Raw genomic sequence first — 26699 nt, forward strand, 5'->3', positions numbered from 1 at the left:
TGCTGCGCTAGCCGACAAGCAATGTTCTTTTTTATTTAAAGATAAGTATTTGAATATTTGTGGCGGGGCAGGGGATGCAATTCTGACGAACAACTTCTGCATTTCAAACCCAAGGAAACGTTTCTTAAACTGAAGCTTTAATAACAGCTCATTTTAAAAACCAGTAAACAGTAAAATGCATATTATATTAGCCATTCAGAAAACATTTATTAGCATATTAACTTTTATGCTATGTAAATATAATAATATCAATAAAGTACCAAATTAAAAATTCAAACTATAATGATTATTGCATGACGCATGCCTATGAGCCTGAATGGGAAAGGAGAGCTTCAGCTGGAGAAATTCGCCCTGCGGGTTGGCCTCTTGTTTGAAGGGCTGGCCCAGGACTAGGCAGTTTCATCCCTCTCTAGTGTCAGTCTTCCTTAATATCCTCCTGTCTCGTCTTCCCCCTTCTCTTCTCTGATACTCCCATGGTGGCCACTGAATAAGAGGCCAGCCTTTGACCCCTTCCTAAACCATGGCTTTTTTTGTCTTTAGTTGGAAAGACAAAAGTGAACTGGTTGCCCGGGTCTTTCAGAATGTGCTACCACTATCTCTGATTTCATCACTTCCCTACCCGTAAACATTCTTCTCAACCTAACTCTTTCAGGGAAGTTCAGCAAGGGCAGGAGAGAGATCCCCTGATGTCTTTCAAAATCACCTCATCTCGATCATGCCAAGCTGTTGTTTTTTCCTTTTATTATTTAATGTGTTAGTTTATTGATCACAGTATCTCAGAATGTTTTTTGTTTGTTTGTTTGTCTGACAGCTTATGAGTTAACAGAAGGCATCAGGATCTAAAGGCACACAGAAGAAAAGGAAAGAAATTAATTATGAAACAGAGATGTGCATGAAAGGGCAGAAGAGCAGAAAGACATGTCACAGTTGTGTACACTGAAAGTTAACTTTGGGTGACCCTAGGCCCAGTTTTTATTTTTTAATTCTCTAGGAAGGATTATATATTTATTTGTGCCAGAGCAAAACTTTTCTCAATATATTACTGTAAGTTTTGAAATATACCTACATTGAAGAGGTCTCTGAAAAACAATCTTTTTGCTTCGTGGGCTAGTATCGCTGCACTTTCCAGTGTTGACACGCACACACTCAGTTGAATGATTAACTATTGATGGGTCCTGGCATTCTAGGGCTTCCCAGGTGACAGCTCAGTATTCTTTACTAATCGTTTAATGAAAATACTTCCATGAATAATGAATCTGGCATTTCCCTAGGTACACATGTGACTTTTGTAACAGTAATAAAGGCAGGCATAGACATATGTAGACAAAATATTGTGGCTTGAAAATGTTTTCACAGAGCACATCAGAAGGGTTATATTGAAGAAGAATATCTGGTTTCTGAGGTTATTAAAAGTTTCACATTAATATTTATTATTATATTATAAGCACAAAATATTAGAAGCATAAAATGGTTATGTTTAAGAAATTAATACCATTCCTTGCTATGTAAGCCCCAAATGGAGTAAGCATAATTTAGATTTGAGTAATCACAGTTCCAAAAGTGAAAGTTTGAAAAAAAGAAACACACACGTCTATAAACATGTATACACACAGATCTACACATACATATATGTACGCATATATGTATGCAGGACAAAATGTGATTAAAATGTCTATGGAATTTATTCCTCATCTCAGAACTGAAACCTGACATCATTTAGTCTCATTTTACAGATGAGATCATGGAATCTCCGACGTTAGGATTTAGCCCACGCAACCCGCGATCACTGTGCGGGTCCCCGAACTAGCGATGAGGTAACGTGGCATGCCACCACGTCAAGTCCAACTCCAGCAACCCCTTCGATTCAGTGCCAATCCTGGTTCATGCTGACGTTTGCTTTGGATAAACTAGGTTACTATAACCAGTTATTTAAGCAAATTTGAAGAAAACGCTTTTATAAATGTTCAAGCAGAAGGATATTATGGAAAGAGATGTTACAGGATCTTTTAGAAGACTGGTTTTTGGAGTCAGAAGTCTAAAACTTTGCCTTATTAACATTTATTATTATGTCACTCTGGACAAGTCATTTAACTTCTCCGGTCTTCTTCACTTGAACAATCAATATAACGGTACTTACAATGCTTGTTTATTTCCTAGTTGTCATACACTTACACCACACACTATTACTATCATTACTGCTACTCATTATAACACTATTTCTACCATTAATCAAGGCTTACTATGGGCTCAAACTCTGTGATTTGTTTTTTATGCCTTGTAACTACATCATACCTTCTTGATAGTTCTGTAAGCTAAGTGTTCTGATTTTCTCACTACAAATAAAGAAACATCTGAGTTGTTAAATAACTTGCCAAAATCACACAGAAATTAAGAGCTTGAATGTGAGTTGGAATCCAGATATGACTCTTAGTTTCATTTTTGATCAACTATATCCTGGTTTCCTCTAATATATCATACATATTTGTATATATACATATATAATGTAAATAAATAATATATATTGCATAGAAATACATTACTCATTTTATACACTCACACACACACATTTGTTTTAAATTCTAAAATGTTACACTAATTTTTTTTTAATTTCAAGGTCTAATATGTGGGACACAGTAGGTACTTAGTTACTCTTTGGGGAAGAAGGAATTCATATATGGAAAGTAACTAAAATCATTTTGAGTAAACTATTAATTAGCATGCATGTCAGCAATAACAGTGGCTATTAAATCCTCATCTTATTCAAGATTATGTCATTAAAAATTACTCTAGAGAAACACATATAGACAGACTAGCCATAGGTTCAATTCTAAATACAGAATTGGCAATGGCAGAAAGACAGCTGCTTTCAATAAACAAGGGCTGAAATCTAACCCTATGGTTTAGACAAAAGGCAAGAGAAAAGACCCTTTTAAAAATTACATATGATTCTGATTTTTCAAGTGGTAACATATTGTCTCCCAAGTTTGAAATTTCAAAAAAGCTATACTGTACTTTCCTATCAAAACAAAAGAATAATACTTGCTATATTTATTTCTCTTTACTCTTGTACATGAATAATAACAATGAGGATGATAATTGGATAGTGACACTCAGAATGAACAAATTTGTTTTCTAGAGTTAAGGAGAAGGGGCAGGAGGTATCAGAAAAGATGCACAGAAGTCTCATTTCTAATCAAAACACAAATTTCCAGCTATGTAAAAAGCTCCCGGCTTTCCCCTCCTCTCCTCCCGAAGAACAGCAGTCTGAATGGAAAGTGGCCCATGTGTGTGCCAGCGCGGGGCTAGAATGACAGGTCTGGGGACAGGAGATGCCGCTATTTCCATCATTCACTGAACACCTTGGCAAATCTCGTTTCATCCTGAGAATGTGATACTTACTCTTGAACTGCTCTGGCTATGGAAAGGGCCGTAGATCCAGTTTCATTAACGCTATCTAAGGTCACATTTGGCAGGTCATCATCATCACTGTCACTTTTACTTTGTCTGGGAGATAGGCCTCGGGGGTCCATTTGTGCTGGGAAGAAAAGGCATATATATGAATTAAAATTAGTGTGCAGTAAGTTAACCTCGTCCTGGACCAACATCAAGCATGGAAGGTCTCTTCTGTGCTTAACACACACACTGAATTCTCTAGAAATCCCAGGAATTAGTGAAAACAACGTATTTTATGTACTGAGCACTCACTGACACTTTTCCCTTGTTCATTCGATTTACCAAACTTCCATGAGCTCGCAGTAGTTTCAGGGTAGGGCTGCGGAGTAGAAACTGTAAAATCCACGACAATATCTACTCCTGAGCGGTCAGAAGCTGAGTAGGGAGCTCCCAAGTTACTGTTGGACCCTCTGGCTTCTCCTTGTTTCTGCTGCGAGAGTCGTGGCCATTTTACTGCCCTTGCTTACAGCTCTCACAATAAGCTTAAAGACGAGCAGGGTTCACAAGACTTCAGTCAAGTTTTAGGTGTTTTTCATACTTCAGTGAAGGATGATCTTGCAGTTCATTACTGCGATCTGAGTGTAGACAAAGGACAGAAGTAGTAGTAGCATTTTGCCTATGTGTTTATAAGTGCTAAGAAGCACTCTTCAAAAAGGCATTTCCAGAGAAAATTCTCCTCCCACTGTGAACTTGCCAAAGCAAGAAACAGCCCGATGATTTGAGCCCTGCTGACCAGGACCATCGGATCCTGTCAAACGAGAGACTGGCAGTCAACATTTCATACCTGAACTCATATTTCTAAAAATCAGATTTCAGTTCCACCTCCTTCTCTCTATGAGCAGCTTTAATAATCTCTGTGTAGGACTTCCATTGGCCCTAATGTCACGCACAAAATACACACACCTTCCAAATTAAAAGTACTACACTCGCCGCACAATTGCATTGTTAGAATGCACGGCTTCAGCGCCAGCCAGCTCCAAGCAGCCTGCTGCTCCTCAAACCTGCCCACACAACATTTCTAAAGCCACCACTGCTTGTTAAAAAAGAGAAAAAGAAAAAAGCAAATCCACTTAAAATCATGGTTACAATGACATTTGAGTCCATTTCAATTTTATTTTTTTCTCAAATAATTTTTTTCTCACTGCTAGTATTTCACCTTTTTTTTAACCCACGAACAGATAACTTTTTATGGTTCTACCTAACATTTACAATATGAATGGAAAAACTATACCTAAAGAGTTTCAACATGTTTGTAACTAAACTCGGTAAGGAAGGAACGTGTGCCTGTTGAACCTAGCGCACTACGGTACCTGCCACACGTTATCCCTGTGAGAATGCACATATTAACAAGTGGTTTGAACAATGAAAGTGCTTGGTAATTGTTGGTTAAATTGAAGAGAAAATAACTCAGTTTAAACCAGGGCCCTCAAACAAGAGCAAATTTCCCCTCAGGAGACACTTGACAATGTCTGGAGACATTTGGATTTGTCACAGCTTGGGAAGGAGATGTTACTGGCATCTTTTTAAAAAAATGTTTTGACCCTCCCCAAGGACATTTTTTCATTGCTTTTAGAGAGGAACATTGATGAGAGAGAGACACTGACTGGCTACTTCTCTCACGTGCCCGGACCAGAGATCAAATTCAACCTTGGCATGCGCCCTGACTAGGAATCAAACCCACAACCCTTTGGCTCTGGGACAACACTCCAACCCACTGAGCCACACCGGCCAGGGCTGTTACTGGCATCTTCAGTGATACTCCTAGACATCCCACAATACACAGGACAGTTGGTTCCCATGTCAAAAAATTAACTAGTCTAAAATGTCAAGTGCCAGGTTGAGAAACTCTGAGCTACATATTTAAGAGTTTGGATATAGAAAGATGTTACATCTTATGACTTTCAATTGCATAACTATGTTCTAGTTTCAGTCAGTAGCAAAGAAATTAAATTATATATTAGACTATCTGCATTTTCTGGCCCTCAAATAAAACAATTCGCCATCATGTGACTCAGGCCTCACCAGTTCCTCAAATACAGCATTTACTTCCTCAAATGCCAGAACTATCAGTGATGCTCACTGAAGAGTTTCTGAATGTTTTCTTTGTCCTACATCTGATGGGACAAAAAGACTTTTCCATTTAATCTCTAGAGATTTCCCAGAAGAGGGATGTTGGAGAAACTCTTTGTGGAAGAAAGGAACCAGTTCCGCAACCATCTGATAACAGAGATACTTCAGCATTCAGTCACTCCCAAGGCACTGAAGGTACCCTATCATTTAAGATTGAACGGAACGTACTGGAAAAGATACTGCACAGCTCACAGCACGTGAGGTAAAGATGAACACACAGCACTCACGTCGCACAGAACACAGAGATGATACAGGCATTTCAACCAAGAATTCATAGACAGTTTCTTTTGGGCAATCTGTTCTAGAATGATTCAGTTAAACAATCATTCATAACTACTCAACTTCAGCCAAGAAAATGACTAAGAGATCCATCGAGGCTTCCAAATCACATATTGTGTGGTATTACGTTGCCTATAAATGTCAACAATTTAAAGTTGTTGAAACATGATGCACTAAGACTCCTTTGCCAAGATGCCTAATCAACAAATAGCTGAAGATAAGGGAATAATTTTGGTGGTCCCATTAGGTCCAAGACAACTGGAGCTCTCACAGGTAAGTAATACAACTCAAGGAAGACATGGGCAAGTAACTAATAAGCAACCTGACTGAAAGTTGAAGTCCAGCCAAACAAAAGAGTCCAAATAACTAGTTGAGAGTTGATCCTCTAAATTATGTGATGTTTATATCTCAATGAAAGCTTAAAATATGTTAAATATGGTACTTTTGATGTACTTTTCAGGAACATTGTAATTGAGGATTTCTTTCCAATATTTTCAATCAATATTATGAAAGACATCTGCTGCCATCCCACTGAGAAAGTCTTTTCACCGTACCTTCAGCCAAGCTGAGGAAGTAATTAGGCAGTTTTTTAAAATCTGCATTGCTGATTAGGTCAGATGATTAGCTTGTCTGCATACTTGCATAATTCCACTCTCCCTTTGTTAAATGTGGGATGGGGGCATCTACCCTAGTGAGCCTCCATTAGGCTTTGAGTTTCTCAGCTCATTTGGGAAACGCCCATTCTCTGGAGTGCCCCTTCAGAGGAAATGGAACAGTAACCTGGGCACCAGAAGCAAAAACGTATTACTTCCCTGCATGAGAGAGCAGTAGATGATCTGTGTGCATCGATTTACATTTGAGATTTTGTTCCTCTTAAATGAAGACGGGATCTGACAGTTCTGGGTGAGCCCGCTCACTGCTGGCGGCGGTGCTGGCGGCGGTGCCACACCTGAGTCGGAGGTAATGTGGAACACTGTGGGCTTCATTCTAGGGGACCGACTTCCCAGGAAGATAACCGCAGAACTCCAACACCTGAAGTTGAGCCTGTTTACTCTGACTTTCAAATAAGCACCTACAGTAAAGTGTTCCTGCAAAGATCACCCTGATTAATGATAAATGATTTGTGACACATCTGCTGTTTTTACAACTTTGCCACCATGTGAAGAAGCCCAGGAAAGCCACAGAACCACGGTGCTCGGTGGTGCTCAGCCAACCCCAACTGATGTAAGCGCGCCACGCTAGCCTGACTGGCCACACTGCAGTCACGCGTGCCTGTGTAGGTGACTAGCACAAAAATTTCCTGGCTGAACCCAACCCAAACACTTGACTTACAAACCTCTGAGCAAATAAAATAGCTGCTATTTTAATCTCCTGAATTTGGTGGTGACTAGTTACATAGCAATACACAACCAATGCACCGTGTTGCTCTCCAGCTCCCTCCAGAGATTTCCTGGCAAAGACGTGGGCAAACTGCGGCTACGGTCACAGGCAGCCTATCGCACAACTTCCTATTCCCCTCCTAAGTGGAAGCCTGGCCTTGACAGGCATACAGTTAAGTCGGCTAGTAATATAGAAAAAGAAAATAAGAGCCACACATTATATTCTACATTATGTCCTTCTCGAGTCAAAATATGCAAAATATATTTACAGGGACTTTAGCTTCAGAAGCATCTTCTTTGATCCTTGACTGCGCTTCTGGCGAGCTTCTACCAGAAGGGGCCACTGGCTGGCATCACTGCTCAGGAGAGCAAAGCTTTCCGGCCCGAGCTCAGGGTTGACAGGAGGCTCACCCCAGTGGATCCTCCCAAAGCTCTGTATCATGTTTGCCTCTCTTCAACTCACAGAAGACACTTAAACTTGACTGTTCCCCATATCATGGTGGACTGACACTGACACAGTGGCATCAGTGTGTGTTCTCACCGCCCTCACCCCCCTTCGCAGGCACCCGCAAAGGATCCAATGCTCTTCTAACTTCCTTAGAAATAAACTGGCCTATTCAGCTATACGTCAAGGAAAGTTGTTTTCCCATAAGTCACCATATTAAATGTGCACAAGATAACAATCTATGAACATATATTGAAACCCAGAGATTAACTTTTCCTAACCAGGGCGAATCACAGAAGAAATTATTCAGTCCCTTTCACCTCCACCCATCAGGGCTGCAGGGGAAAGGAGCGAACGCAGGTGGATGGAGGGGGTGTTGTGAGGCAGTCGGCAGCTGCGGCGGCGGGGGTGCCCTCAGCCTGTCCTCCCCTCCTTCAGCCACTGACAGGCTGCCTGCTCCCCGCAGATGCCCTCGTTGTTCGCCCTGCCAAGGCTGAAACATGCCCCAGTTAGGAAGCCTTGACTTCCGGGAGGGCTGCTGCTTTGCAGGAGAAGGAAGGGCAGTGGGAGAAGGAGGGAGGGCAGGGAGAATGAACGTATGGGCAAGGGATGCGTGGGGGAGAAGTCACAGCATCAAGGCCTCAGAGAGTGCGAACATCCTCCTCTGGCTTGGCTGATGCAGGAATTGCTCCAAGAAGGACAGTCACAGCGTTTCTCTAAGATAAAGCCACAGCTCTGGCTTCAGGGAACATGAGTGACTCCAGCTCTGTCACTTGCAGCCATCTGACCTTGGGCACTTGATTTCCCACTGCTCATCCTCAGGTTGTTCCCCTGCCGTTGCTGCTTTGGTGTGTAAATGATCTAATGTATGCAAAGCATTCAGGGCCCTGCCCGGCCCTTCACAGTCCATCGTCATTCTGTCCCACCCTGACAGCACACTTAGTGCTTCCGCAGCCATCCCTTACATACCACCGTCTCCCAATCTCTCGCCTTCTCCAGGACTAATCCAAACTAGGCAGTTTGCTTTTTAAAAGCACGTAAACTGTAAACACCACTATAGACCATATATTGGATGACATATAAAACTGTTACTTCCCATGACCCAAACATTCATTTATGGATTCAGTTAACAGATATTTACCCGGCACCTGTGAGGTACCAAGCCTTCCACGGGGTGCTGGGAAGAAAGCAGTGAAGGAGGCAGATTCAAATTCCTGCTTCTGGCAAGAGACAGAAAACAAACAGAGAAGTAAAACCATGTACTGGAGCCAGGGATGTGCCATGGAGAAAGACAGAACAGGGAAGGGGAGTATGGGCTGCTGAGAGGCAGGCGAATCATCTTAGAGAGGGAAGTCAGGAGAGGCCTCGCGAAGACGACAACATCAGAGCAAGGCCCAGAGGTGCTGAGGAAGGCTCGCTGACCCGGTTTATTTTTGTGGGGTGGAGTGGTGGTGGTAAACATGGGCACCAAGGCTCTGAGGTGGGGCGGGTTCATGTGTCTCAGGCCTGGCAAGGAGGCCGTCCACACCTGTAGCTGGGAGAAGGGGAGCGAAGTGGGGGAGCACAGACACAAAGGGCCGTCGACAATGTAAGGATGTCACGTTCTGTTCTGGGTGGGAAGGAAGGCCACTGGAGGGCACAGAGCATGACAATGACCTGATCTGAATTGTGCCACCTGATAAGGATCACCCTGGCTCTATGATCCAGGAGCACGGGGGTGGGGTGTGGAGGAGAGCCAGCTGGAGATACATGCATGAGAATCATCAGTGACATGAGTATTAATACTCTCTAAAAACTGCACTAGCTTTTGCTCTTTGCTCACCTCAAGCTGGCTGCACCTGTTATAACTCAGGACTTTATTACCTGAAGAGTGATAAAGAGTGCTCTTCATAATGTATTTGTACAACTGATGTTCTGATCTCATTTGGCTTCACAATATCAGTTGCTCAAATATGTGCCTGATGTTTCTAGCATGTCGACATACATAATGAGAGAAAAATACGTAAGTAAATAAAGCCTGACTCAAAATATGGTGAACTCTGAGATTGCAACCCGCTCTCCAGGGTCCTATTCTGCTTACTGATGCTCATGGATGTTTCCACTATGCTCCGCTTCTTACTTTCTTTACTTTTGTTACTGCTAATGAGACTGTATGCCTCACAGTAGCAACTGTGACTGATAGAACCCCAAATGAAGACTTAAAAATTCAATCAGTTATGTAAATCTTAGATGTTGCTACTGTGTAGATATAATATGCAATTTATTCATTTTCCCCCCCAATTCCTATCTGCACGCTTGACAGTGTAATAGCTTCTGCTCCCATTATCTTAAAAAATAACCTCATAATGTTCTGGTAATTCCCTAGTACAAAGTCCACTTCTCAGTTATAATGCCACTGGGCCTCTCTCCAGACTGTGGGTCATCTCTCACTTTCACTTCCAGCCTCTCCTTAAAACCCTCTCCTCCCCTGGTTATAGGGACTGGGCACACTAGGGCCTGTGGGCCTTCATACCCGCTTTTTGTAAATAAAGTTTTACTCAACCACGCACATTTATTTCGTCTCTGGCGGCTTTAGTGCTACAATGGCAGAGTTGAGTGGTTGTCACAGAAACTACATGGCTTGCCATAAAATACCATTTGGCCTTCTATTTTAAAATAAACTCATTGAAGTTAATAAGATTATATAGGTTTCAAGTGTACAATTCTATGACACATCATCTGTCTACCGCACTGTGCGCTCACCACCCAATGTCGGATCTCCTTCTGTCACCAGGTCACCTGCTGTCTCCTTCTGACCCCTTTGCGCTTTACTACCGCCCCTCTGCCCCTCTTCCCTCTGGTGACCACCATGCGGCTGTCTGTGTCTGAGCCTGTCTGTCTTGTTTGTTCGTTCATTGCTCTCAGTTTTACCTTCCCACATATGGGTATAACCATGTGGTTCTTGACTTTTTTTTAAAGTTTACTTTCTTTTTTTAAAGTCTATTTTACTGATTATGCTATTACAGTTGTCCCATTCTTTTCTCCCCTTTCTCCCCCTCTGCCCTGCACCCCCTCTCCAACCAGCATTCCCCCTACCCTTAGCTCATATCCATGGGTTATACATACAAGTCCTTTGGCTTCTCCATTTCCTATACTATTCCTTACCTCCCCATCTAATTTGTACCTACCATTTATGCTACTTATTCCCTGTACCTTTTCCCCATTTTCCCCCCTTCCCCTCCTCGCTGATAACCCTCCATGTGATCTCCACTTCTGTGATTCTGTTCCTGTTCTAGTTGTTTGCTTAGTTTGTTTTTGTTTTTTAGGTTCAGATGTTGATAGTTGTGAGTTTGTTGTCATTTTCATGTTCATAGTTTTGATCTTCTTTTTCTTGAATAAGTCCCTTTAACATTTCATATAATAAGGGCTTGGTGATGATAAACTCCTTTAACTTGACCTTATCTGGGAAGCACTTTATCTGCCCTTCCACTCTAAATGATAGCTTTGCTGGATAGAGTAATCTTGGATGTAGGTCCTTACCTTTCATGACTTTGAATACTTCTTTCCAGCCCCTTGCCTAAAAGGCTTCTTTTGAGAAATCAGCTGATAGTCTTATGGGAACTCCTTTGTAGGTAACTGTCTCCTCTTCTCTGGCTGCTTTTAATCATGATCTTTAATTTTGGGTAATTTAATTATGATGTGCCTTGGTGTGTTCCTCTTTGGGGCCAATCTGGTGAAGGAAATAGACTTCCAAGAAGTCCAAGAAGCTCAGAGAGTTCCAAAGAAATTGGTTTTGATTTCTTCTGTGTGACTTATTTTACTTAGCATTTGGCACTTAGTTTAGAGGAAGTATTTGTAGACTTTGTTATACATTATTTAATTTGCTTGGATCTCTCTTTCTCTCTCTATTCCCCCTCTCTCTCCCCCCTCTCCCTCTCCCTTATCCTCCCTCCCTCCCTTTTACCTCCCTCTTTATCTCTTCTCTGTGCATATACCTAAATGTTAGTTTTCCTCTTCAGATTCCACTACCTACCTACCTTCTTCTTTCCTCCAGTATTGGTGAGCTTCTCAGAAATGCTACCCAATGCCACAATTTCTACAGTTTCAGTTACTATCTCAGAGGAGAGGAATACCAAATCCACATTCCCAGTTCCAACCTCCCCCATAAACTCCAGCCTTATATTTTCCACATCCTTCTCCACCTGAATGTCCAAAAGACATTTCAAACTTAAGTCCTACTCTTCTTTCAAGTCTCAAGTCATAGACCCATCCCTCTCCTGGTTACCTATGTTCAAAACTCTCATTCATGTCATTTGTCCTGTGTATTAAATCAGCTGCTAATTTTTATTGCTTTTATCCCACAGTTCTTCGGGAGCCCTTCTTTTCTGTTCATACTGCTTCTCAATGAACCTCCTCAAAGTCCTGCTACAAACATCTGTCCCATATGGGATTTCTCCAGTAACGCAATGAAAACAAAACTTCCCTCAAAAGCACTGCTCATTGGAAAACCTTGAATTTTCCCCACCATCTAACAAATAAGGCTCAGCAGCTCTCCCAACGATTCCACAATTCATTTTTCATTTGGAATTCTAATGCATCTTATCCCCAAAGCTCCTAATCCAACTGGATCTAGCTATTCCGTTCCACCTGCAATTCAGTTAAAAAAAAATCCACCCTTCCTACAAAATAATACCTTAGTCAAGAACATTCCTTTCATTTCTAACAAAATGCAATCTCTCTTTTTCAAAAAACACCCATATATATATATAGGCATTCTTGCACTTTTCCATTTTGAATTATACTTAGGCATGTACATATTATATATCCCTGATTATTCTGTCTACTCCTTGAGGAGAGACTGTATCAATTATACTCCCTTATACACAGTAAAATGTAACATTTATTGATGAAAATGATGGTAATAAATGCAGGTGTCTACTTAAAATGATCACAATGGTTCCCAGTTGGCGAAAGATTCTGCAATATAATGATAAAAGTGTCTACTTCACATTTTATTTTAAAAACTACATTCTGGCTTATATTCTAATATTAGCATTTGTGGGGGGGAGTCACAATTATTAAATTTCTATTGCTCTATAAAGTCTTAGATAATTATATTTTTAGTTTAAATAGGCCATGAGATGACATGGGAAGAAAATGTTTATAATTTCTATTCACTTTTTAGATACATTACATTAAACACGTTTTTCTTTCAGGAAAATATTTTAAATACTTCAACATACCTATTATTTCTATGAGTTACTGCTCAGAAACTGTAATGAAGTAATTCATTATAGAAACTGCTCAGAAACTAGTCATTTAGAAATATAGCTTAAAAATGAATGTTTGTTGAGATTACCACAACAGCTACTAGGATTTCATTTTTTTAAACAACCATAACTAAAACTACTTTTCTTATTTGTAGAAGGAAAACAAATACAGATTTAGCCTTCTCTTGTACTCACTAGAAGTACATCTTCAAGGGCAAAAGGCCTTGGTAATTAAAAAAAGTTCATAACATTTTCCTGTAGTGAGTGGACTTTGCATTGTGCTTGGCAACCTCACATAGAACTCTCCAGAGTCAGCCCAGAGTCCTGAACTCGAGGTGCCCTCGGAGATTCGGGACTCTGCTATTTCCCGTAAGCTTCCTTTTGTCAGTTCCTTACAACTGCTCAAAACCCTAGCCAACCAGCTCCAACTGATTTATTCAAAACTGAATCCACTTTACACAGAGATGACTTAAAATACTTAATGATAGAGTGATTTTTCTGGTGAGCACATATAGAGAACAATGAGATCACTGAACTAATTTTCATCTGTAATGCACAGAGAAAAAGATTTTAGGCATTCATTTATGGTCTTTTTATCCACTTTTTATTTCACTTAATTGGTCCTTCTGCTCCATCTATATTTTCTGGTTTGTAGACTGAGTAGAATTGAATGTTTCAAGAAATAGACTGAAGATTTGCTCGAATAATTTTTCCCCAAGTGAACCTTTTTATCCCAGGGCAAACTACAGTCACGCGTCCTTCACTGTGCAGGCCTAACGACCTCCTCTCAAGTTCCAGAAAGCCAGAAGCAGAGGCCAAGATGGTGCGTGCTCCTGGAGGTAGCTTCCAAATGACTCCTCTTGACCCACCTCAAAACAATTTAGTTCTAGTCTGATGGAAAAAAAAGCCCAAGCGACAATAATGATGAAGAGGAACAATCAAAATTTAGTTAAGACAGCCCTGGCCAGGTGGTTTGGTTGGTTGAACCATCGTCCCATTCACCAAAAGGTTGTAGGTTCGATCCCTAGTCAGGGCACACACCTAGGTTGTGGGTTTGATCCCCGGCTGGGGCATGTATGGAAGGCAACTGATCGAGGTTTCTCTCTCACACTGACAGTTCTCTCTCCAGCTCTCCCTTCCTCTCTCTCTAAAATCAATAAGCATATCCATGGGTGAGGATTAAAAAATAGTAATAATAAATAAAATTTAGTTAAGACAATACCCGTGTACCTGCACAATTCTTTACAACTATAAATTTTATATTTTATTGTGTATGTATGGTTAGTTGTGATATTCTTCTGTACTTTTTTTAATTTGTTGCCTTAGCCTCCATCTTTTTTTAATATGATAATTTTATGTACCACTGAATCACGGTCTTTGTCTTATGTGCATCAGACATAAGAAATACTTAAGAAAGGGCAGAAAAATCTACCTTGGACTTAACAGTTCTGTTTCCACATCAGCTATGCTATGTACGGTTAGTTGGCATGTGAGTAACGTGCCATAGAAAGGTTCTTTGCTGGTTTAAATGTAAGAAGGTTAATGAAAACAGGCGTGAGGAGCCACGGTGGCACATTTCCAATCAGTGCTGCCGTTGCCCCCCACCCCTCTCCAAACTGTTTCGCTCTCTGTGCTCACTTATACTTACGCCTGCTAGACCGAAAGCAATTCCTGATATGTAATCAGGATTTAATTCGTCCTTAGACATACAATAGACCTTCTGAATTCTTGAAGACACATTCTGAAACCGTCCACATTATTTTGGCATGTTCGTGCATTTCTCTGTGGCTTTCAGGAGTGTTGATGATATCCTTTCAACGTCTTCTGGCCTCTTAAAACTCTCCTCCCTTGGCTACAGGAACGGGCACACTGGTCCCTACAACCCCTTCACATTTCTATCGAGAGTTATATGTTTCTTATGCCCATCCTCGCAAAACATTTAAAAAGAATTTATGTAAGTTTCCTTTCTCATTTGGTAATTTACAAGAATTTGCAAGAATCACTGGGTGGGCCACAAGCAGAGAGCACTGGGCACCTCGGAGACGAGGTGGAGGAGGCTCACTCATGAACTGACGGCCTGTGAGCTCATGACATGTAACTTAGCAAAAGAGAAGTGCGACATGAGACTTCTGGCGCACTTGTGCAAAGCAGAAAGACGCCGCACCTGTGACTGGGCCCACTGTGTCAAATGTAACTTGTCTTTGCGAGGACATAGAAGCCGGCTCTTCTCTTTCCACTGCAATGCAGAGCACGGTCCTATCTGGAGCTGAACAGCTTTTCAAAGATGATCAGTGGATACCTTTGGGCCAAAAAGCAAGTATTGCTACATTTTTTCTTCTGTTTCAATCTAGGTTGAAGGATGTGGGGGTTCAAGTGTTCAGAGAAAAATTTACGCTGTAAAACTGGATATGCAGGTATTTCTTACATTAATTCTATGAGTGGTCTGTTTTTATCAGAAAGGACAATTCCACTAGTTTCCATCAGTTAGTGAGAAGCATGTACTCTATGTATTTTTGGTTGACATTAATAATAAATAATAAAGACATTATTTTGATAATATGCCAAAACCCCACCTAGGGATGATAAATTATCTAGGCTCCAAGAAGCCAGTGAGATCCCCACCACCTGTAAACGGAGTTAGGACTTGCTTTGGTTTCAGGTATGACCCCTGCCTTGGGGCCCATTTACTCAGACCCCTCCCTGAGCCTCTGATGTGGAAAGGGAAGCAGCCCACACAGGCAGGTGGCGCTGTCTCCAGAAACGACTCCTGAACAAGCCATCAAAGTTGTAATTCTGCCGAGAAGACAGGCGAGGGGAAACAGGTATTTCGAAAACACTGCTATAATATATGCCACATTGAGAGAGGGCAGAAGAGGCACACAGTAGGCATTTTGGGTGTCCTAACTTTAAACGGGGTTCACAATAACTTCATTATGAAAGCCCTTCTGGGTTCACTTAAGTTCTTGAAGAAAAATCAAGGGCTCTGATGAAGGCTGAGGTCTTGGGCTTTCCCATGAAAAGTGCTGGTATGTTTAGGTGTTAAAAAAAACACAAAAGTTTGATAGTGTTTTCTTTGAATATAAAACTAAAGATAAATATAATTTTAATTGGTGAAAACCAGTAACATTTATGTTTGGATAAACTTCTGAAATTTATAGTGTGCTACTAATATGCATTCTGAATATCATCTACCCTGGTTTCCTTAACTAAAGCTGCAGGTCCCCTCAGCACTAAGCACTGGCTGCCCCTGAGCCCATGCGGGGATCTGGGAGGTCCTGCTGGCTCGTTACACACTGGCTTGTTACACGCCACGCATGTTCACATGCTAATAAAGGACTTCTTCTTGTGTGTGTACCACATTTACGCCATCAACCAAATACATCAGGATTTCTAGTCCTGCTTTTCCTTCAGCTACCCCAAATTCTGAAAACAGCGGCTTCCCAGGGAGTTTGTCTCTCCCCACAATCCTTTATGAAAAAGATGTATAAAGACCAGCCATTTAACATGAGCCGGCATTTGCTTTCATAAACTTGCTTAAAAAATTCAAATCCTTTTAGTGATTCTACACATACATATGATGTATGCATGTGTTTATTCTCCCCCTATTTATTCTCCCAAATGGTTAAAACAACATTAACATTTGCAGCAATTCCTTCAGATCATTAAAAAGCAGTAAAATATCACAGAAATAGTTGGTTCTTTGTATTTTTTTCCTATTTTGTTTCTTCCTTCTATATTATCCTGGTGTGTACCCTTCTACATAAGATTTATGCTTTCACTACATATGTGAACGGCCAGCCCCCAATACAGTTTTGCTCTCTTGAAAACTGCATTTAATGATACCATATTCTATGACATGGTTATTTTCACTTCACATTACATTGGAGACTTTATCTTCTTTTACTTTAGTTGTTATATAGTATTTCCCTTTGTAAATGGGCCACCATCATTCATCTGTTCCTACAGTGATGGGAACTTAAGTTGTTCATCATACGCACTGTTAGAAAAGCGACTGCAAGTCTGCTCGCAGTCTATACCTGGTGTATAATTACAGGGTATGCAGACCATCAGTTTATCAGATATTACCGAATTGCTCTCCAAAGCAGTTGAATCAATTCACACGCCCACTGATGTAGAAACGTGCCCATTTCCCCATAATGTAAGGCTTCATATGGCCAGGTTTTTGGGTTTTTCTAAAGTCATCTTGCATATCCAGTCTCCTCCAAAACACGAGAAGGATTTCGCATGCTGTAATTCCCAACAAACATTTCCACCTTCTCTATGTTCTTTTTCAGTATAGTCTAGGAATTTGGTTCATGTTTTAATGTTGAGTTAATTAAAATTTATCTCTTCATACAAGTATTTATCTATATCTTAAAAACCAGGTCTAAACTCACTTTTCCTTGTGGTTCTTTTATTTCTTTCAGTAATGTATCATTTGCCTCTTTCAGCAAATTCATGTGGGTGATACGTTCTTACTATATATATGTCTGAATTTTTAAAAATTGTTACTATCACCCTGGCTGGTAGGGCTCAATTGGTTGGGCATTGTCCCACAAACTGAAAAGTCACAGGTTCGATTCCTGGTCAAGGTGTGTAGCAAAGGCAACCAATTTATATTCCTCTCCCTCCCTTCCCCTCTCTGTAAAATTAATAAGCATGTCCTTGGATGAGGATAAAAAAATTGTACTGTCAACTGAATTTACTTTAGCTGAGTACAGAATTCTGGGAAACCTCAGCCCTCTGAAGAGTCCCTACACGGTTTGTGGCATTTGCTGCTGCTGACGGTTTTTGCCCTTCTTTAATTCCTCGGTAGGTAAGCCTTTGAGGTTTTCTTTACGAATCATGCTTGACAATGTCACTGCTATGTGTCCTGATGTCCATTTATTTTTACATATTTGTTTATACTCTACGGTTCATGACTTCCCTTAATTTTTCACAATTACTAGGCATTTCTCTGAATATTACACTCTACTCTTATTTTATAGAAATCCTTTTAGATAAATACTGGAACACTTCAACTGATGTCTCTTAATTTACCTTCATGTTTTTGTCAACTGTCCCACTTTGCGTTGTTTTCTGGGTAAAATTCTCAGTATGACTTTTCAATTCATATATTCTCCCACTAACCTTTCTCAACATTTCAGTTGCCAAAACAAGAACTATCCTACATTCATTTCCCCCCCCCCATCTTTAACATCTTCTTGGGCAATAGTTCTGTCCATCAGATTTCCATTCTTCCTGCCTCTTCAGAGGCCTTTAGGAATTCTCACCTGACTTCCTAAAGTAGCCTCCTCACTTTACTCTCTTCCTCTGTTTTCACTGTATTCAGTCCTTCATCCACAGACTTGAATGTCACCGTGTTACTCACCCCCACTGTCAACCTCTCTGTGTCTCCCTGCGGCATCCGTACATATAGACTCCTTAGCCTGGCACGCAATACTTTTGAAAACCAGATTCATGAATACCCTCTGGAGCCTCATTTCCATTTCTTACAAACACACTTTATTTCAACCAAACCAACCTATCTACTTGTATAATCTAGTATCTACCAGGATGCACTATGCTCTTGCATGTTGCCAGAACTCTGAATCTTTTTAAATTGCCTTTCCTTCTTCATAAGGATATGGATATGCAACCAACACTTTCCTCTGAGAAACAACTTTTCCTGAAGTCAGAACCGCCCCCTCCCAACCACTGAGCTCAGGGCTCCTTCCCCTGTGATCTATCTCTGTGGGTCTACACATGTCTGTATCACAGAATTCTTCCCGCTAGGGCTGTTTTGTTCCTTTATTCATTCAGCTATGAGTTCCTTGTGAGCACTGCCTGTGCGTTGCTCGAGCAATGGAATCACAAATATATGAATCAAATGAATGAGTGAATGGAAAGAAATACATTGGATGATTCCTGGGTAGGATAAGCAGTTAAAAAATGGTGCTTAAAGATTTTTTGAATATAAAATTCTTAATACTTTTCAGCTGGCAGTGCAAATTTTATTTCATTTTAATAAAAGAATAAGAAAGCAAGAAATAAAATAAATTGGTGCTATAATCATGTTCACTTAAATAATAATCATGAAGACTTTTGGCCCATTATAATGGTACAACATAAGGAACAAAATTTAGTAAGTTTATAAGAAGTCCGCTAATTTCATTCACTTTATAAAGTATAACAGTTTCTAGGTAGTATTTTTATTTGTTATTTTAATATTTTTAAATCCTCACTTGAGCATATACTTATTGATTTTTTTCAGAGAGGGAGGAAGGGAGAGAGAGCAAGAGAGAGAAACATCAACGTGAGAGAGAAACATTGATTGGTTGCCTTCGGTACGTGCCCCAACTGGGTATTGAACCTGTGACCTTTTTTGGTGCGTGGATGATGCTCCAACCAACTGAACCACCTGTCCAGGGCTCTAGGTCATATTTGTAAAATATGAATACATCATGTCTCTGGGTGTGTTCATGTGTTTTTGTTTAATTTATACATCATGCATGCATAAGGTGAAACGCCCAGCTCCCCTGGAAGCACATTTTAACACTCTCTGATGTGAGGTGGTCTCGGCACCCTGCACCTCACAAACACGCACAGCCTCTCCACGTAAACTGTCCACTGGAGGCCTGGAAATGACGCGGCTGACATTCCTCGATCTTCTCTGTGATAAAGTATGGAATACATAATGTTAACAAGTAGAGTCTGCATCTTTCACGGCTTACTCTTTACTAACCTACTCATGCTGTCAGTGAAAATGATTCTACTCTCAATGTTAATCATAATCACAAATACAGAGCACAACACTGAAAAATGGCTGTGAACCATTTGGTGGCTTATTTAGAGTTGTAAAGGGCAAACGCTGTAATCTTCCACTTAAATCATATCCCATGAAATTGTATAATTAAAATTGGTTTGTCATAGTTAAAAGTTGAGTGTAAGGGACTAACTATGGTAATTAACATACGAAATATTCACAATTGGTCAATGAGGAAAGAAGTGGGTCTCTTAATAGTTGTCACAGTTGCAAAATGGATAACGAGATAAAGCACATCCTGGGGGTCAGAAGACAAGCACCTTGATGGGCGAGGACCACACCGATGCGCACAGCAAGGCCGCTAAGCAGCGCCTATGTTAGTGCTGGTGTGTCAGATGACAGATGGGCCGTGTCCCCTTACAGCCGGGACTTTGAGAATGGCGGGAAGACACTTGCCACCACATAGCATAACACCAATCAGTCTGGACAGCATGCAAGCTACTTTGCTCTTTGATGAACTTACTAAAATAGTAGGGGAACTACACAAACAGAAAACATACTATACGAGACTGAAGAAAAACTGAAATAAAACCTGAAAAATGTCAGATCTTACTATGAAGATATTCTCTGCAACCAAATGCACATTTGATGGGATTTATTTTCCAATTTTGAGGAAGGCATTTCAGAACATCTGCTTATATAAGCTAAGATAATTCTAAAACTGTAATGTTATAATCATTATTAGCTATTGGCTACTGCTCGGGATTTTATTGAACTCATTAATCTAAGAAAAATAAATGTAATTATAACAGTAATAATAAATGTTGGCTGTATTTTTATTTTGTAGCTTCCCCTTTGGTTTTCGGAAACTAACCATGACCAGAGTGAGGAGAGGCTGAACAGGCCTGTCCCTGTGGATGTGGTGTATGTCTGTCTAACCGGTTCCCCGCTCCAGAGAGCTCCAGGCAGGGGCCAGACATGTCTTAACATGACACAGATGTCGATCTCTGAAGTTCAGTGAACCGCACTTTGACAAAATTTCCCCGAAACTCGAAATGTTAACCTACAGCTCGAGGCTGTTGTTTTTAGTGTTTCGAGATGCTGGAGAAAGGGGAACACTTAACATGGTACCATAACACCAACATTTAGCAACAGGGACTTACCTCACGCAATTCGTATGTATGTACATGGGACTTCATATACCATGTGGGGCAAAGTGGGTTTACAGTTGTGAGTAGGAAAAAGTTTATTCTTGTATTATTAATTACTATATTATTTTTCACATGAACTGTAAACCTACTTTTGCCCCCACCCTGCATATAGTAGATTTCATATGTAAAAAATTTTAACATTCACAGAAGAGAAATGATTTAAAAAGAAATATATCTTCCTGAGGAAATATGGGATAGTGCTATTTAATACTGACAAATTCTCTAGAAAACTAAGGCATACCTTACTAAGCATCAAGCCCAAGTATAGCAAAATGGCTTGAGGGTAGAAAATAGTTCTGATTTTTTTCAAGGCTCTACCCCTCATAAGCTGTGACCTTAGAAGGAGTAGAGGAAGTTACATGAGTCTCCGTTTTCGTATCTGTGAAACACAGACAGGCAGTAACACCCATACACAACACCTTACATACATAAGATTTATTGATAATGTATATGAAGCATGAAGAACACACAGGCATTCATGTAGGTTAATTACTGAAATGATTTTTAATAAATTTCTGTATAAGATTAATTACACACTCTGTTTTTACCTCAAATAGATTGACTATAAGGTACCCTTTCGTTCATTATTCGTGGTCATTATTTCAAAAGCAGTTATTGGGCTGTAATAAAGTCCTATCTCCAAGGACTGAAGAGCTGTTTAAGCCTATTTACTCCAATTTCAAAAGACCTTGCTGTGATTTTTTGGGGATAGTAATATTTTATTATTATAACCCAAGATATTTAATAAATTAATAATGTTAATATATTTTACTCTCTAACTTATTAACATAACTTATTTAATAATAATTTTGACACTGTCTTCGTTGGCTGCCCCCTTTTCACCTCGGTGTACTTACAGATAAAGGGAGCTGACAGAAAGAGCCTCAGAGGGTAGTAGATTGGGAATACAAACCTCAGTAGGTCTGCTTCCTTTTACCAAGGAAAGAGACAGAATGTAGAATGCTACAACATCTTTGTGGCTATTGGGACTACATTACAAAATGCAGCTACATTACATTACAAATTGAGAAGACATTTTGGGGGACCCGAGTAATAAAAATAAAAATCGAGAACTATTCCTCTCATTATTTTGTCCTTGTCCATCTGTGGTCACTGTTCCCTCTCTCTGCACAGCTGGAAAATCATATTTGCCACAAAGCATACGCCAACGCACAGTGCACAGGCTGTCTGTCTTTCAGAGGAGGAATGCAGATGCTCTCCTACAAGTAACGCATAGCATCCATCAAGCAGGCAATACACGTTTTACACCTTACGCAGTATGCGTGCGAGTGCATTATAACCCACAGTTCAGAAAAACTACTCCATTCTTCCTTCCCTATGCGCCCTTCATTCTCTGTTCTCATTGTCTGCTCTCTGCCTGGGCTGGAATACTCCTCCCCACACTGACTAGCACAGCCTTACGCTTCTTTAACTCTCACCTCAAATGCCATCTACTCTACCTTCATTATAACATATGACTTCCTGCAGAGTCTAATTCATGTTTTTTGGGGATTTACAACCTAGGTCTCTAAAAGGCTTCCTCTGTTTTAAAGGGCTCTGTGTTTATAGCAACTGATTTAAAACACCCACTTCTGACAAAGGCCACACCGGAGATGACTGGGGAGTCCTTGGCTTCAGCACGGAAGAGACAAAAACACAATCATGAAATCGACAATGCCTTCTAAACACAGAAGATTTCAAACAACTCACACAAAGCTGTTTCAGATGTGTGCTTGGGTCTGCTTAATATACCTTTAAGATTAGAGATCTGTGGAAGGAACCCAAATCATTGTTTTACGGCTGCAACAAATGGGCCCACCACGGTAAATATGTCATTTATTCTTCCTCACAAAGAGGCATTCACTGCATATTCCAAATAAAAGTAGCATTTTCCTTCTACTTAAGGTTCATTAGATGAAATTTATGCTTTTAAAATGCACTGCAAACACCAAAAACTGATTGTACCGTTATCAGCTTTTAAATCAAAACAGCTTGCTCTGTGGTAAGGACAGGAAAACCGGTCGATTTATTTCATAAAACTTTATGTACGAAGAGACAGTGTCTATGAACTTAATGGAGAGAATATAGAGTCTGGAGGGGTAATTTTTATTACAATTTATAGTGGGATTATCCATACTCCACAGTCCTCATATTTTATTGAGATTTTATAGCACTGTGATGCTGATGCAGTTAACTGCAGCAGGTAGGAGGTGTAATTTGTTTCACCCCAACTGGGAAATGAAATTGGCATTCCTATTATATAAGAAACCTAGCAAACACTATTAATTGCTTTGATCCAATCAAAAGCATTATTTATCCTGGTTTCGCAGGTAAAAATATTTTACCTGAGACTAAAAGAGTAAATAAGAACTGACTATAACTCATAATTTTCATACAGCAATATCTTTTCATTATGACCATTTGGAAGCCATAAAAATAGTTTTCACCCACAGGGGTTCAACTCCAGAAACTATTAAAAACTTAATAAACACTTATTGTTTATTGTGTACCAGACAATGGATAAGGCAGTAAAGTAATGACACAGATATCATTATAATTATATATAGTAAATATATTAGACTTGAGCTAAATATATTGAGCTAAGAGACTGTATATATAAAATAAATTGGTTTATAAGTTGCTGTGTACCTTTCTAGAAGAAGAAATGTGAATGAGGTCTTTACCAGAGGAAGAAAGGCCTTCCAGGAAGAGGACATTACTTGATAAAGGTAGAAGGGTCAACCTGCAAATCCATGGAATTGGTGGCTGGGACAGGGTGTCTATTTGGTGGAATGGCAACAAACTGGGGTGGAAGAGTGGTAGGAAGGGGCCCTGCTGGTGATCACTTTGTGCTGTTGTTCCTCCGACTTCACCACACAAGGAAGGGGGGTCCCTTTATGGTCCGGGTTTAGGACTATGGACTGCCCCCAGCCACAGCACTCCCAGGCGTCTTAAACAAAACGCTGCCATTAATCCATTCTTTGCTCACTCATCTCTTCATTTAATAAATAACTACTGAGTCTTTACCAGTACTGGGCACAATGCAGTGTATTGCGGGAACAGTAGCTAATGAGGCTTAGATAGGTTCTGGGAGACGCCAACCTGCATTATCCTAGGAGTGAGGGTTGATAACACACACCTCGTTGTATGAGCAACCACAGTTTTTACGACAGAGAAGCTTATTCTTCTTGTAGGTCACGCAAGTCTCGCTAGGTTTCTTCAACCCCAGGAACCTGAGAAATCTATATACCATGGCCTTATCTTTCTAATTCTACTGTTTCTACTGAACTTTTCCTAAGCCCCCAGCTATTCAGACGGCACTTCTCTGATGAATTCTCCAAGGGCTATTCCCAGTTATCTCAGTTGCACCAAGTTCTCCTATTTTCTGTCTTCCTGAGTCCTTCTGTCCCAAGACATACCTCTTCCCTTTTCTTTCATACTTATGTGCAGGATGGGGAGTGGGACAAGCAGGTAGAAATGATGCTTTTTCTTTCTGGACCAAGTTAGCTGTCTTTATTTTTAGAGCTCTAAAAACACAGTAGATAAATTAGGTTTCAAGTTCAAGTTTTATTTTAAAAGGGTATATACACTGCACTCCCTGACAACCAACCCTAAACAAACTGGAAAAATCCAGATGCAATCATAGAATAAATAGTCTATATGGAGTTCTCTCTCAGTCCACATTGTTTTTAAAATTCTACCACTAGGTGGCAGTACAAAGACTGTAATTTTCAATACGGATCACTTAGTTCCATAATAATTACCTCTGGGAATAGGTGATTTGGTTAGGGAAGAGAAAGAAGAATCAAGATTCAGGAAAAGGTAGCATGGTGAGGGGTGGAGGGAGATAGAGAAGGACAACTGGGAGAAGGAAGAGGATAGGGGAATGGAGGGAAGATGGAGAGAGAGACAGGGCAGAGAGAAGAAGGTAGAACAGCCAAGGAAGGTACTTTGAGAAGGAAATGCAAGGAAGGAAGGCCTGGATGGTCCTGGAGATTATTACACTAAGTGAAATAAGTCAGACAGAGAAAGACGAATACCATGTGATTTCACTTATATGTGGAACCTAATAAAATATAAACAAAATAGGAACAGACTCATAGATACAGAGAACAGACTGACAGCTGTCAGAGGGGAGGGGGTGGGGGGCTGGGCGATACAGGGGAAGGGACTAAGCAGTATCAGTTGGTAGTTACACAGCAGTCACAGGGATGTAAAGCCATAGGGAATATGGCCAGTGACTCTGTGATAAATATGTGTGATACGGGCCAGGTGGTACTGGACACGGTGCGGGGACCACTCTGTAAAGCACATGATTTTCTAGCCACTTTGCTGAACATCTGAAACCAATTCAGAATAATATTGAATGTAAACTGTAATTGAAAATTTAAAAAATAAATAACTAAAAAGGAAGAGGAGGACAGAGGAAAGGGGCTGAGTTAAAGGTCAGAGAACCCCAGTGTGGTCTCTTTCAAGAGTCTTAGACAGGAACCACAGGAAGACACATGAAGTTCAATACGGCTCAGCACACACACACACACACACACAGCACCTATAGGCATGTATATGAATAGACTGATGAACAAGAGTTTCACAATGCAGTCATATTTGGGTGATACTGTCAATTATCTTAAAATCGACTTCATGCTTTCATTTTCACACTGCTGATTATGAGCTACTAAATTAATTTCAAAACTCACCAACAGAAAAATGAGCCACAGGGTAAAGAATATTGTTTTAGTAATCTGTACACCAGAGCTGGCTTTTAAGAGGAGGTATTTTTAAATTCATCGTTGCTCAGAGTAGTAGACATTCCTGGCCATATAATCAACCATAAAACATTTGTTGAATAAATGAACTAATTAATTGAAGAAAAAAGATGGTGAAGCCACCTGGTCATGAATAACACATTTAATTGGCCAGAGATCAAAGTAGCATTTCCCCACATGATGATGGTGGCTGGAGGAAAAATAGAGTATGTGATGATTACTCTGTAAATTAGTAGCTGTTCTTTTATTTATTGGATAGACAAATGTCAACATGCTCTTTTCTAAAGAATACAAAGCGGAATACCAGCGAATCAAATTCTCCATTAAATGTGGAAAACAAGCAGAGAGAAAGAGCTGAGAAAATATTGACAGTTTAGAACAGAAAAAAAAACAGTATTAAGGAAATAAAAATATAGGGAAGAAGCCACAACCAAAGAGTTGTAAATAATCAAAAAACCAATAAAAACAGTGGTGGCAATGATTCTAAGACCAAGTTTCCCTCCAGGATCTTACATGCTTCTTTATTTAATTTGTTCCTTCCAGGTATTAAGAGTTATTGAGTAAAATGCCCATTTACTAAATATATGTGTATGTATATATTTCCAATACTCCAAAGTTTTTGTAGTAAGTATATAAGTCCAACTATCATCAAAGTAATCCTATAAATACCTGTAATCTAATATGTAAAATAATGCTTTTCTTGTAGCATAACAGTACCTTTACGTTTTGAAATTAGAGGCTTTACATTTGAGAGAAAAAAAATTATTCTTATAAATGAAACAACAAAGGAAACAAAGACATTATATTTCAAAATCCAACATGTAATGCTCAATGAGTTAAACGCCATCAGAGAAAACTTTCTGGGTGTGGTAAAAATGAAGGTAGAGATCACTGCACTAGGATACTGTATCAGTTACATTTCTCATTTAACCATGTACTGGTATTATGTAAACAAAAATTCGATTTTTTAACTATCAGAGAAACTTGCCCTAACAAACTGAAACGGTATGACCCATATCACTTTATAACAGAGTGAGCA

The 26699-nt window shown here is 40.0% G+C and overlaps 1 protein-coding gene across 5 annotated transcripts in view; it reads right to left on the minus strand.

Annotated features, from left to right (window-relative positions):
- Positions 1-26699, minus strand: part of KLF12 (KLF transcription factor 12) — a 417210-nt gene that overhangs the window by 112442 nt on the left and 278069 nt on the right. For all 5 annotated transcript variants that reach the window (XM_053916601.1, XM_045201833.2, XM_045201835.3 and 2 more), the window contains one exon: positions 3400-3535. In XM_053916601.1, coding sequence (XP_053772576.1) covers positions 3400-3535 — 136 coding nt within the window. The remainder of the gene's footprint in view (positions 1-3399; positions 3536-26699) is intronic.

This window comes from Desmodus rotundus, chromosome 13, assembly GCF_022682495.2.
Source record: "Desmodus rotundus isolate HL8 chromosome 13, HLdesRot8A.1, whole genome shotgun sequence".
NCBI classification, from domain to species: Eukaryota; Metazoa; Chordata; class Mammalia; order Chiroptera; family Phyllostomidae; genus Desmodus; species Desmodus rotundus.